General features: G+C 47.4%; 1 protein-coding gene across 3 annotated transcripts in view; it reads left to right on the forward strand.

Annotated features, from left to right (window-relative positions):
• The window catches only part of GAK (cyclin G associated kinase), a 126,462-nt gene that overhangs the window by 18,723 nt on the left and 93,584 nt on the right, over positions 1-14,155 (forward strand). For 2 of the 3 annotated variants that reach the window (XM_006259256.4, XM_019490721.2), the window contains exons 2-3: positions 9,006-9,067; positions 11,551-11,610. In XM_006259256.4, coding sequence (XP_006259318.2) covers positions 9,006-9,067; positions 11,551-11,610 — 122 coding nt within the window. Of the gene's footprint in view, positions 1-9,005; positions 9,068-11,550; positions 11,611-13,307; positions 13,326-14,155 lie in introns of those variants that run through there. The other variant, XM_059724549.1, reaches the window with a different exon arrangement.

The raw sequence follows: 14,155 nt of genomic DNA on the forward strand, positions 1-14,155 counted from the left end.
CTTATTAGCTGCCCAGTTGCCACTTTTTACTATTATTACTGGGTTGTTTGTTTTTTGTTTTTTGTGAGGACCAAGGTCAAGTAGTGGACCTACAGCTTCCTTAGTTTTTCTTTTCCAAGGGTAGTAGTTAGCCGTGTTATTTGCAGCCAGGCAGAAAGCAGGGTAGACTTGCACCTTATAGACTAACTCAGATGTATAGCATACATTTTTGTAAGCAGAGGGCTTACTTAAGAAAGCTTATGCGATACATCTCTGACTTAGCCTGTAAGGTACAAATTTATTTTGTTTTTCTTTTCTGACCAGCATACTGATAGAACTTCTTTTTGTTGTCCTTAACTTCCCTCACTGGGTATAGCTCTTTTTTAAACCTTTGGCTCCCTGATTTTGTTTTTGCAAGTTTTTGCTATTTTCTGCTACACTTCCTTGGTGACCTTCCTGTCCTTCCCTGTGTGCTTTTGCTTACGGAGGGGACATGAAGGATTCCAGATACATAATGGAATACAAATTAAGTTCTAAATGAGACCTCTAAATGGAAATGCTGGTTTTCAAACAGGACTCTGCACCAATTGAAGTCTGAATGACTATTAACGGCACATGAGTGAAACATCTGTCCATTTTCAAGCATGGAACATAATTCTAATTATAACCCAAACCAGGATTAAGGGTTAGACTGTACTTTAAAAGGCCAAAAATCTTATGAATCTGTGGAAGTCTTTCTACATCCTGCATGAGTATCTAAATTCCTTTGGTGTTACTCTAAGGCATGAGTGTCAAAGATACGGCTTGTAAGCTGGATCCAGCTCATACGGCTTGTGGAAGAACTGGGAATTTGGGGGTAGGCAAACAGAAATGGTGCCCATCCCCCAGAGCCAGGTGTATGGAGCCCCATCGTTAGGGGTCTACCCAACTCGAGGAGGTGTCTGGCCGATTTTTCACAGGCAGATTGCTGAATGGGCCACCTTTTTTGCGGACTGATCATGGCAGCCCCGCGCTCTCCCCCAGACTTCTGGCTGAGGTGCCCTGATGGTTGGTTGTGAGGGCTGTCCAATTGGAGAGTGGCAGGGCCACATGATGGGCAGCCCTCTCAGCCAATCAGCAGTGAAGGCTGGGGGGGGGGGCGGGGATGTTGGCCATCTTGGGCTCCCCTTTGTGGTGGCAGTGCCTCTCCTTAGAGACCAACTGGTTCAGACAGGCATAGACTTGATGTAGGTGGCAGCCTACTTTGTCAGATGCTATGAACTGAATAGCAGAAAATGGGTTCTAAATAGAAGCCTTATTTTAAATGGAGAAAAATAGGTGGAGGACGTACCCCTGGGAGAGGTAGAAGTGGGTTGATTAGGTCAGTAGTCATAAACAACACAACACACTGAGGGACCTAGGCTAGGGGTTAAAAGCTGATCCAGGTAATGGGGTATGCTGTTGTTGAGACCATGCTTAACGCTATTCAGTCTGTAGATAATTTCTGTTCAAGTTTTTTAAAGTTTTATTGTTTAAGAACAGCTACTCTGAGGTCAGCAGTAGAATGGTCAGGGAAGTTAAAGTGTTCTGCCACAGGCTTGTGCATCTTTCTGGAGCTGTTGTCAGATCAACGTTTATTCATCCTTTCATATAGGAATTGCTCCATCTGTCCTATGTAGACAGCAGAGGAGCCCAGTAAGCGGGTGATATTTATTATGTTGGCAGAGGAGCAGGCGAATGAACCTTCTATGTTCTAATCAGTGTTATTTGGTCCTGTGATGTGTTCGTTCTTGATGAGGGGGTATAGCTGCGGCTTAAGTCTGTGACAAAGCTTGGTGGTTTGATGAGAATACAAACTAGGGAGTCTGTTGCTAGAGAGATAACATTCGGTTGTGAGGTTTCCTGAAAGTTAGGGCAGGCTTGCTTGTCTGCTAAAGCTAACTTGAGATGGTTATCATTTTTTTGTAGGAGGTGGAGATCTGTAATGATGTGTAAAAAGGTGTTCAAGCTTAAAGCTGTAGATAATGACCAGAGAGATTCTGTCAGACTTGTTGTGGTACTGTCACAAGTCAGAAGGGAGTCTGACTCTGATTTAAATAGCTGCTGTTCTGGAACTGTATTTTAAATCTAGGAAGCCCTCCCTGCTCCCAATCCTTTAACATGTGCATCTTCCTGGGTAGTGGACTCAGAGCTCTCTTCTGTAGCCCAATGCCTTTTCATGTGGTCAGCAATCATTGCAAAACTTAAATTGTTAGCCCTCTGAAACATTAACAAATGTAAGAACTGGAATATTTATGTATGTATGTATGTATGTATGTATGTATTTATTTATTATGAAATCTTTGGGCTCTGGTGCATAGCCTCCATTAGCTGGAAAAACTGTCTGGTCTTGTGCTGCAAGTTTAAGGTTTTCTGTACTTCCTTGGACCCCTAAAAAAACAAAAAAACAAAAAACAACAACAACAAAAAAAAACCCTCTGAGGCAAAGCTACATGCGAGGCCTAGAGCCTAGAATAGAAAGACAGCTGCCTAGGGGAACCAGGGACCATAAGGAGATCTCACTACCATGCTCAGCCAGCTGGCTAGCCTTATGCCATTTTTCTGTAGAGCTTGAGTCCCAAGTAGTTCTGTATGTGGTCCAGAAACAAGTGTTGACCAGTCTTTCAGTCAGTCCTTCATTTGTTCTTGGGCTGTTTAGTTGCATTAAAGGTTGCTGAAAGAATATTAGACACTGAAAAAATAGCTTTGTTCACTGCATGCATATCATCTGGTCAGACTGAAGATGCACGATCCCTGTAATTGAAAGTGACAAGGTAGAAAATAAGTTGTCTATAAGAATCTCTTTGGCCCAATAAACAGAGTGGAATTCAGTAAGGACAAGTGCAAAGTATTGTGTTTAGGAAGAAGCAATCAAATATGCAGATACAAATTGGGGAATAACTGGCAAGGCTGCAGTACTGCCAAAAAAGGATCTGGTAGTTATAGCAGATCACAAGAAAAATGTCTCAGGCAGCCTTGTAGCCATGAGAGATTCCTTGGGATTGGGAATTGGGCTTGGGGAGACTGTCCCAGGTTTGGTTCCTGGCCCCTGGGCTTTAAATGCTGCCCCCATTTCCCAGCCCTGGGGGCTGAGAACCAGGGCAGTACATCCAGATTTTAAAAGCTGGGGTGCCATGACCCAGGTTTGGGGAAACTCCCTCCCTGCTGGGAAGAACCTGGTGCTGCCCCCCAGCCCACAGCAGCAGCTTGCCCTGCCCCACGCAGATCTGGGGGCACGCGTCCCATATGCTTCCTGGGATGCGTGCAGTGGCGGGAGCTGCCACCCCCTCCCTGTGCCCTCTGGATGAGCTGTGGCTTTATCCTGCGTCTTGCCCTGACTTGGAGTGGGTGTGGGGGGGCCTCGGGGTTCCTTCCCCTCTGGCTTGGCAGTGCAGTTGAGGCTGGCTCTGCTTTGGCCCCCCTGGCTGGTGCGAGGAGGCAGCTGGGGCTGGTACAGGGCTGGGGGGCAGCAGATTTGCTGGTGCGGAGGGTGCCAGGCAATGACCTCAGGCACAGGGCAAGGGGCTGCTGTATGGGTGCAGCAGGCCCCAGCCCCAATCCTGGGCCTGGCTTGGCTCCCCTCTCTCCTGGTTTCATAGTAGCTAGGGTCAGGAGGGACCTGAACAGATCATCTAGCCTGACCTCCTGCCACAGGCAGGAATGAATGCTGGGTTCACAAGACCCCAGACAGGTGATCGTCCAACCTCCTCTTGAAGTTGCCCAAGGTAGGGGCGAGGACCACTTCCCTGGGAAGTTGGTTCCAGATGTTGGCCACACTAACTGTAAAATATTGCCTTCTGATCTCTAACCTAAACCTAGTCTCCATCAGCTTATGACCATTGTTCCTCGTCACCCCAAGTGGTGCTGGGGAGAAAAGGGCTTTCCCTATTTGTTGTTGATCTCCCCTGATGAGTTTGTAGGCAGCCACCAGGTCCCCCCTCAACCTCCTCTTGCTGAGGCTGAACAGGTTCAGGTCCTTCAGTCTCTCCTCGTAGGGCCTGTCCTGCTGCCCTCTCACCAAGCGCTTGGCCCTCCTCTGAACTCTCTCCAGGCTGGCCACATCCCTTTTGAAGTGCGGTGCCCGGTACTGGATGCAGTACTCCAACTGCGGCCCTGCCCATCCCCACTCCCTTCCCCAACAGACTTTCCTACCTGAGGAGGCACAAGCACTTAGCCCCCCTGCCCTCAACTTTTTTTATCCTTCCGCCTATGGTGCAGGGGTGGGCAAAATGCAGCCCACAGGCCAGATGCAGCCTGCCAGGTCACTCTATCCACCCTGCGGGGCCCCTAAAAAATGTAGAAAATGAATATTTATCTGCCCCTGGCTACCTGTCATGTGGCCCTCAATGGCTTGTCATAATTCAGTAAGTGGCCCTCTGACTGAAATAATTGTCCACCCTTGGGTTTAGAGGTATCTCTTGCAGAGGGAGAATTAAGCAGTTCACATCTCACTTGATTTCTATTGTTGGCACTGCAGACAAAGCAAGCAGGATAAGAGGGAGCATAGTGCTAGCTATAGATTGTTTGCACAGCAAATTGTATGGTAGAAAGAATGAAATACTTTCACAGTGTTCCTTATCTGCAGGGATCCTGGTTTTCTCTGATAAATCCAAAATTTTCTGACTTAAGAAATATCTGAATTAAGAAACCAAAATCTGCATCTTTCCATGATTAAAATGAAATGCCACTATATATAGGTATCAGTTGAACACAATATTTTATTTATATGTTTACAATTTTAAACCTCTTTGGAAGCCTACCAATGCCTCAATCAATCATTATAATAAAATATGTTTTCAATACCTATATATTTTTGTGCGTTTCATTTTGGCTTTTTTATTGTGGAAAATCAGAGCTCCCCCTGCCCCTTTGTTCACCAGGATGTGGGTCCAGCTGCAGCTGTTTCCCTCCATGCCTTTTTGTGGTGCTATGCAGCCCTGATATGCTGGTGCCCTGTCCATGCTGGTGCCCCTTGCTCCCAACGCGCAGCTCTTTTTTGTTGAGCATGTTTCAGTGAGAGGAGAGAGAGAACCATGTACACAAATACAGAGAGCCAGAACACACCCAGAAAAGATGCGTGCACACATCCGGAACCAGACATGTGTGCGCACACAGACATACAGAACCAGGCGGAGGCAGACAAATGTACAGAACCAGATGTGCAGGGACACGGAGCCAGACTCCTGGGTCACTGGACAAAGCTTGACCCAACAATGCCGTGGTCCCGCCAGAGCCCCTGTGTTTCCCCAGGGAGCCAGGCCCTGGGCTGCAGCGCAGCTGGCCAAGGCCCCAGCCGGAGCCTGCCCATCAGGCCAACCACCTACCCACCCCGCACAGCTAAGTCTGCAAAAAGTGTGGTGCTCTTGGCAAGGGACAACACCAGCCTTATCCCGGTGTGGGGGCCAGGGCTGGGCTCAGAGCGGTTGGGAGTCAGGCAAGCTCAGCTGGAAGCCCTGCTGCAGGCGGCCTGGGCTCTGGTTGCCAGCAGCTACCAGAGCCTGGGCTGGCTGCAGGCAGGAGGTTGCAAACAGCTGCTCCTGGCTCTGGCATCAGCTCCATGCTGGTGGGTGTGCGCGCATCTCAGAGCAGATGCTGGGAATGGGGCCTGAGGCAACACAGCCTTCCCACTATCTGCTCTGAGGTGCTGGTGCAGTTGCCACCAGCATGGAGCTGATGCTGGGGCTGTGGAGCCCAGCACAGCTGTTTGCAGCCTGCCCACTGCTGCAGCTGCCCAGAGTCCAGTCTGGCTATAAACAGCTGTGTTGGGCTCTGGAGCCCAGTCATCAGCTCTGTGCTGGCAGCAGGGGAGAGGCCAGGGTTGCGCTGCCTCAGGGCTCTCCCCCACTGTCTGCTCTGAGGTGTGCATGCACCTGCCAGTACAGAGCTGATGCTAGAGCCCAGAGCAGCTGTTTGCAGCCTCATGGCTGCAACTGGCCCAGGCTCTGGGTAGCTGCTGCCAACCACGGAGCCTAGGGCTGCTTGCAGTAGGGCTTACAGCTTCCCAGCTGCCTGCTGGGAGCAGCCCAGGCTTCGTAGCTGGCAGCAGCTGCCTAGAGCCCAGGCTGGCGGTGGCGTGCCAAGTAAAATGACCTGGCGTACCATGCTTGGCACACGTGCCGGGGGTTGCTGACCTCTGATCTATATTTTTTTGGCTGCTAGGTGTATCCACGGAAGGCACAGACACTGTATAAATTCTCCCAAAGTAAATTAGATGAGTACAGATAATTTGGTATTGGTGCATGTGTACATAAGTGTCAAGTAACAAATAAGGAAACTAGGCAGGCTCATGAATCTCACTTACGTAATTTAATTTAATTTAATTTAATTTAAAAACTGTTTCTGTTCAGAGCTCTGAAGCACTTTCATAACTGCAACTGGCTTTTAACCTCAAATTTCTACGTTTATCGGTAATGACATATGGCATCCTGATAACCAACTATTATTGCTTGTGCAAGTTTATAAATGTTTCATTGCTTCAGAAAATTAGTATTTTAACATGGGAACTGATGCTAGAAAACTTGTTTTAAAAGCTCTTAATATGCCAAGTCATTAGGAGTTTTATTTATTAAATGTTAACAAAATTCTTATTTGGGTTTTCTTAATGTATGTTCAGTCTGTCCTATATATCTAAATATCATTATTTCCTTAGAAGCAAATACACAATGTAAAAGCACTTAGTCATGAGTTGAATTAGTTGCAGTAACCTTGAAAATAGTAATAAATATTGTGTCTGCAGTGCTGAAATCTAGGCTTAAAGTCTATATTACAGATATGAAAGATACACACGTAAATGACAAAATGGCTTGATTGGGGCGGGGGGAGCAGTCAGCACTGCCTTCTTAAGTTGTGCTGTTTATAAAAGTAAATAAATGCTTTGTTTCAAGAGTTCATTGCAGTCCTGTTAACACTTCAGATTTCAGCCCCCAGGCATTCCTTCTCATTGTGTATCCTAAAGGAATTATTCTGATGGAAAGATAGGAAATGGTTATTAGGTCACTCTACAACAGTACTGATCAAAATATTTTCAAAAGACAGCAGTCTCATTTTGTAGACTATTTTTATTTGAAGCTATTTTTGCTAAAAGCTATTTTTTAAAATGGACATTCCAATGAACACAGTAATTTTCTGTGAACTTCCTTGGAGTATCTTAGTTCTGTCAATTTCAGCTTCCTGAAACTTACAATTCTAGGAAGTGTTCACTTTGTATCTCCATTGAAAAGGACAGCCTGCCAATGCTGTAGCTTCTCAGACTTTGGTATGGTAGCCAATAGGCCTGTGCAAATAGGGAAGTATTCAATTCAGGTTTGGCTGATTCAGAGGACAGTGATTCTGTTCAGATCGCTGTCTTGAATTGATTCGGTGGAATCGGCTTCAGAAGATTCGGCGCTGATTCAGTGATTCAGATCAGCCAGGCAGCTGCGGATTCTCCTGTGGCTCTTCCAGCTGTGTGTTTCCCCAGGTTGGGGGAGCCATGGGAGAAGCCCCCATGGCTCCCCTGCCTGGCCCCAGCCTCCCGGCTCTTAAAAGCCCTGCACTCACCTGCTGTAGCGGTGACGATTGGGGCCTCTGGGTGCTTGTGGCAGAGCCCCCCCCAGTGGGAAGCAGTGGCAATTGTGTCCCCCCACCCATTTGGAACCCACGCAGCAGCTGCCCCATGGTGTGGGTGCTGCGTGGCTTGGCAGGGCAGGGTACTGTGCACTGTCTGGGAGATGGGGCTGCTGGGACTGAGTGCTGCCAGGCTCCAGCTGACACATGGAGCTGCCCCAGCTCCCAGGTGAATTGAACGGGGGGCTGGGGGAATGTTCAGGTCCCAGAACATTTCCCCAGCTCCCCGATCTTTCCCCCAGCTCTTCCTGGGGGTGTGTGCCCCCGGTTGATGTGGGATGACAGCAACTGTTGCTGCCAGCTGTGCTGAAACCCCATGTGCAGATCCAGGGGCTGTGCCCTCCCCACTCTCCCCTGAAAGAGCTGGGGGAATGATCAGAGAGCTGGGGATCAAATCGGGAGCTCCGGGACAGTGTGTCGTGCCCTGCTGAGCCATGCTGCACCCATGCCATGGGGCATCTGCTGCGCAAGTGCTGGGGGTGTGGTGTTCCCTGCTGCTCCCCACAGCCCTACACTGCGCGGGAGAGCTCTGCCATGAGGGCCCAGAGGCCCTAATTGCCGTTCCTGCAGCCTGTGAGTGTGGGGCATTTTTGTTTTTGGTGGTGTTTTTGTTTCAAGTGCCAGGAGGCTGGGGATGGGCAGTGCAGCCATGAGGGCTTCTCCTGTGGTTCCTCCAGCTGTGCCTGCCTCTGCCTCTCACTCTGGGTGGCGGCAGCAGCAGCAGGGCACAGCCCCTGCTCCCAGTGCTGCTGTGCCTGCATCAGGGCTGGGAGCAGGGCCTATGCTCTGCTGTTTCTTGCCAGCCATTCCAGGTGCAATGGGCATGGGATGCAGGCATGATAGTACTGGGAGCAGGAGGTATGCTCTGCCACTGCTTGCCCCCTTCCGCCTGGAGTGAGCCTTGCCTGCATCCCACCAATCCGTCCCTCCCCCAGTCCCAACAGATTTACCAGCTGGAGGCCTCTGACAGCTGCCTGTTTAGTCTATGGCTGAATTTGGCCGATTTGGAGCTCTTTTCTGAATTGATTTGGATGCTTTGAATGGATTCGGAGCTTTTACTTGGTCTCCCGATTTGATTTTGATTTGGAGATTTGGTCCCCAAATCAGGCCAGATATTCTCCGGTAGCCAATTTCATTTGAAGCTTTGCACAGCCCTAGCAGCAAACCCATCCATATTTTTGCTGTACAGGGAGGAGCTGCTAATGCAACAAGCAGTTGGAGAGAATTAAAATCTTCTCTAATCCATCTGTAGGGATCCTGGGAAGGGTGGAATTAGCATCTCAAATTACAGTAATGCTATTGTTTTATATTTATTGCTAACAGGGAAGTAAAAAAATAATCATGCACTCATTTACGTGGTTGAAATAGTACATTTTAACTAGCATTCATGTCTGTTCTTGCAGGTGGGTTTGCTTTTGTTTATGAAGCTCAAGATCTTGGGAGCGGCAAAGATTATGCTTTGAAGGTAACATTTGGTTTATATCATTCTAATGATAGAAATATTTGCTTTATCACCTAATATGTTGGTATGCAGCAAAATGTCACAGTTGTTGGAAATCAAAAACTTGAATGACTTTATCCATTGCTCATTGGCCCAGTTGATTTTTATTGACTTTCTCTGCCATGCAAATGATTATTTGAATATTATGACGAAGCTGGTTAACAAGTGTGTTGGCACTTTATGGCAGTTTGCCTAGTGATAGTTTCCTGAGCTGAATGCTGTGAAATAGTCCTGGTAACTTGATAGCAAAAACGCATGATGACATATCACTTGTCTGTATATAGTGGGCTATGATAGCACATCATGATGCTTCTAAAAGAGTCACCTTTCCTTCACGGTGGTTAATGCTGTATGGCAGCCCATTTCAGTTTGTAAATATGGTGACTAAATTAGAAAAAGGCCATGTAAGGATTTTCTAGATGACTCTTGATGCTATCCCTGTTATCTACTTGGGTATCCTTCAGAAAGAAAAAAAAATTGAGACTGATACTATACCTGAGGAAAATGATGAAGCACAGCTTGAAATTATATGCATTTCCCTTACTTTGCAACCTGCACAAGACCTGGAAGCTCTCCAAGAGAAACTGTTTGGACTTGGAGCTAGATCTGGCAAATGTAATGTAGTGATTAGGGCCAAGTTGCTCTATATCAAGGGTAAGACTAAGTGCTTAGGAGTAACTTATGTTGGGGCCTTGATATCCAGTAAGTTTGGGCAGCTCCTGGAACTCCTAATACTAGGATTCCCTGTACTTTAACACCTGAAACTGGTTTTAAGCACACATTATGCAGCTCAGAGTTTTTAAGCCACTCCATTCTGATTCATTCAGCTTGTGTTACACTAAGGTGCAGCTATGCTAGGCTTAGGCCAGGAGGGCAGGGGAGAAGCCTGGAATATGGATTGGGATTCTTAACTTTCAGTCCTCTAGGCCCCTGTTGGCCTAAAGTGATTGCTCCAAGGTTGAGCTGGCACTAACACCCATCAATAGGGACCTAGTGAAATGTATGATTTTGTGATTTTTTTTTTTTTTTCACGGAAACCATGGTTTTGGGTGGACTCTGTACTTTTGGCAGGTTCCTGGGGTGGGGGTGGATTTCCAAAAATAAAGTTTTGGCTCCCTTTGGGAGTCCTCATGGCTACTGCCCTGGAGGTTAATGGAGCTGCTAGCATGGCAAAATGGGTGCTGCCCCTACCCCTCTCTGCTGATTGGCTGCAAAGGCTGTCTGTCATATGGCACAGCTGTATGATGGACAGCCCTCACAGCCAATCAGCAGCAAGGGCCAGGGCTATATGATGGCTCTCAGCCAAATTGGTGGTCAGGAGTGGAACTACTGGGGCCCCTCTGTCAATCAGGTGTAGGGGGCTCTCCGTGCTCAGCCCACGAAAAGGGCTGCCAGCCCTGCTGTCTGCCTACAAAATTGGCCAGTAGCTGCATTGAGTTCCCTACCCATCAACATTACTGCAGCTTACAACATAAGATGCAACAAGGTTCTAACTCAAACAATAATGTAATAAGCACTTCAAGGTAAGGAAGCAAACTATGCTGCTACCTGTATTTGTTTATGGACAGAAAGAAGTCTGGTTCAGTGGGCTGGATAAGCAGTGCTCTGGCTGGGCAGGCAGTCTAGGAGACATGCCCTGGTTTTGACCTGGCTGGGGGAAGGCCACTAAGGGGGCATGCCATAGCCCTGACCTGGTGGGGGGAGCGGGTGGTCCCGGAAAGGGGGTGTATGCTCAACTCCAAACCAGCTGTCTAAGGGGTGGGGACATGGCTCGGCCCAGATCTGGCTGTGCTGGAAGACGGTTGTGGCCTGGCTCCAAACTGCCCCATGGGGCTTGGGATTTTGGCAGCAGGGAGGGGATGGCCATTGTTCCCTGCCACCAAATTTCCTGGTGTCTGGGGAGCCCTGTGGACCAGATTCAAAGGCTCCACAGGCTGCACTTGACCCATGGGCCAGATCCTGAGCACCCTTGCAAGTAGACCAGGTGTTCCCAAACTGGTACATCTACTCCTGGGGGTACACAAGACATTTCTGTGGGGTATGCAGGAGAAATTGTGCAATGGAGGATTTACTTTTCGTTATGATTGGCATTTAAGGGGTTAAAATATAAAACATATGCTGGTAAATCTGGAAGGCGGTACACCATAAGAAAAAGTTTGGGAACCTCTGCAGTAGACCAAGTATGATCTTGCAGTGTTCAAAAGTTATGCTTCTGAAGAAAGGGTATGGATGAAGCTAAAGACAGGTGACAAAAATGCTGCCTCTTGTGTTAGTGGTAATGTGTCCAGTCTGCTGACCCAAGCCAGCCTTGACCATTGTGCACTGATCTCTAGTCTTCAGGCTCTTTTAGTAGTAGTTTATGCAGTGCACTATCCCTGCAATATTGCAAGTATCACTTATGTTACTTGTCAAACCCATTTACAGTGTTCTTTTTTTTGTCTTGTCAGAGATTGTTGTCCAATGAAGAAGAAAAGAACAAAGCCATCATCCAAGAAGTTTGTTTTATGGTATCCTTTTTAATGGGATAAATGTCAGTAATTTAAAACATGGTTAATATTAAAACATCTTCAAGGATTTAAATGACTGCACTATAATTTTAGGTCTTTATGAACCTTTTCTAAAAGGTTGAAAAGACTTGGAAAATCTCAATTTCTGGCTTTTTCTTTAGAAGATTCCTGCTATTTAATTTTGTTCCAAGGAAGTAGAATTTGCTGTAGGGTGAGTGCCAGTTTGCCTCTTTAAAAGTCATTTTAGTATTTACATGGCTTCTTTTCTGTTTGCCATGCCTGACAAGAATGACAACTCTGGTTCTTATGCTGAGAAATTCAATTCTTATTTTATTGTGTGATTTCCTGTCCCCCTGCCTTTTCTTTTATTTGCAAAAGACTTCTGGAAATTGCCCTGACTATCTGGGTGACAATTACGTCTATCAGGAACAGTTTACATTGTTCTTGGTTTACAAGGACAATCTGTAATGCTGAATATCTTTCTGAAGGTGCATCTTTTAAAATTTTTCACTTCCCTCTCTAATAGCCTTGAAAGAAGCAATAGTTCTAGAAATGCCTGGAGACAGAAGTCCACAGAACAAGTCAAGCATAAGCCAGCAGCAGTGCAGTTCCTTTCAGTACTCTTTCCAGCCCTTTGATCTCCTTAGCAGCCCCCTGTGGCAGTGAGGTTTGTAGCTCAGTCTCCATGCCAATTCTGCTCTGGGCTCTTGGACTGGAGTGGTATAGATTCCAGAGTACAAGCAGACTCCAGCTAACTTTTTGCAAATGGCTAAACAGCTGATAAATGCTAGTGCTTTTTACTCTACCAATCCAGAGCTTAAATCTGAGCTGTGAGCGACAAGATAAAAAAGGTTCTTGTCTCTGATATCTCAGCTACTTTGCTCCTTCTTTAATTTTATAATTATTAAAGTATAGGTTAACCTCTTAGCAGCAAATTTATCTTGGCATCAGTTTAAGTTGGAGTAAAAAAGAAAAGATGCAAGTTTCAAACTGATTTTTAAAATGCTACTTGCCTCTGTTTACTACTTCTCTCTATGATATACTGGAAGGACTTTTGCCAAGAGTGGCAGAATAGTCTCGCGGTTAGCCTTCTGTGGCCGATGTGCATTCAGGCACATGCATTAAAGAACAGATTATAGATTGAAAGTTGCTTCTTGCCTGAACAGTAACAGTGACTGAACTAAAATGCTATGATGTATGGAATGAAAAACAGTGGTTTCTTAAATTACTCCACTGAAATTCCATAATACCCATCTTGTCCTTCTTGAGTTTCATAATTGATTTTGGCATCTCAAACTACTTCCTTCCCCCATTCTCATCCCTTGGCCAATACTTGTAAGCTACTTGCTGTCTGGCACTTACGGCTCCTAACACCTATGGACTAGTCTTAGACCACATCTGCACTGTACTAGTTACTGTACAAGCACAAAAAGGCAGATTGCAAACTCCACAATGGGGCTAAATAATATGCTTGCTTTTGACCTTGTCCTCTACCTGAACCTTAAGCTTGTTTTTTAAATTTAAACTGCTATCTCATTAAGCATTTGTTTGGTGCTTCACTTGTGATGCAAATAAATAAATAACCAAAACAGCCCATAACTTTGGTTGTGAGCCTTTTTTCTACCAGGTAAAGGAAGTTGTGGAGGTGGGACCCTAACAATAGTGTATACACTGATTGTAAGACAGTTGGGCAGAATGATCCTCTTAATTACCTGGTAAGGCCACTTGTACATGTGATGGGGGTTTAGTCCCTTAAATAGAAATGGTGGGTTTTTAATTGCGATGATAAAGAAGGAAAGAAAGAAGGAAATCCACCCCTTCAGTTTAGGGGCTTCTGTCACCATTGCTGCCCAGGGGGTGCTGCTGCTGTGGATGGAAGGTCTGGGGCCCCCTGCAGCTCAGGGCTTACTGGCGGCTTACTCCCTGGCCACGGGATAGGTGGGTGGGCTCCACAAGGTCAGGCGGGGGGGAGGATTGGGCCCCTTGCCATGGGCTTGGGGAAGAGTTGGATCTGGTGGGTCCTGCCTGTGAGCTGGGGCAGCACCCGCACAGCTAGCAGTCTTCCCCAAGAGGTGCTGCCACCATGAAGGGAAGGGACTATCCCACCCCACCCTTGCAGCTCGGGGGCTGTGCAGCCCAGTGGTAGCTCCTGCAGGCAGGCTCTGCTGGGGGAATGGGGGGTTGGGAAGGGGCCTGATACCTTTTTGTTTTTTTCCCCTGCAGAGCCTGCCCACCTTTCCTGCATCGGGGTGGGGGGGGAAGCTGTTAGTGGGCTCTGAGCTGTGGAGGGGCCCTGGACTTCCCCTCCATGGCAGCGCCCCCTGGGGCCATCCAGGCAGGTGGCTAGCAGGTGGGTGCTGCCCCAGCTCGCAGGCAGGATTCAGTCTGATCCAACTGTTCCCCGAGCCCAAGCTGGGGCAGCACCTGCCCACTAGCAACCTTCCTGGGTGGCCCCAGGGGACACCACCACCATTAAAGGAGGGACTAGGGCCCTCCACACCTCCGGGGCAGCCTGCCCCTCAGCCATGGGAGACATGGGCAAGCT

This window comes from Alligator mississippiensis, chromosome 3, assembly GCF_030867095.1.
Source record: "Alligator mississippiensis isolate rAllMis1 chromosome 3, rAllMis1, whole genome shotgun sequence".
Classification (NCBI taxonomy): Eukaryota; Metazoa; Chordata; order Crocodylia; family Alligatoridae; genus Alligator; species Alligator mississippiensis.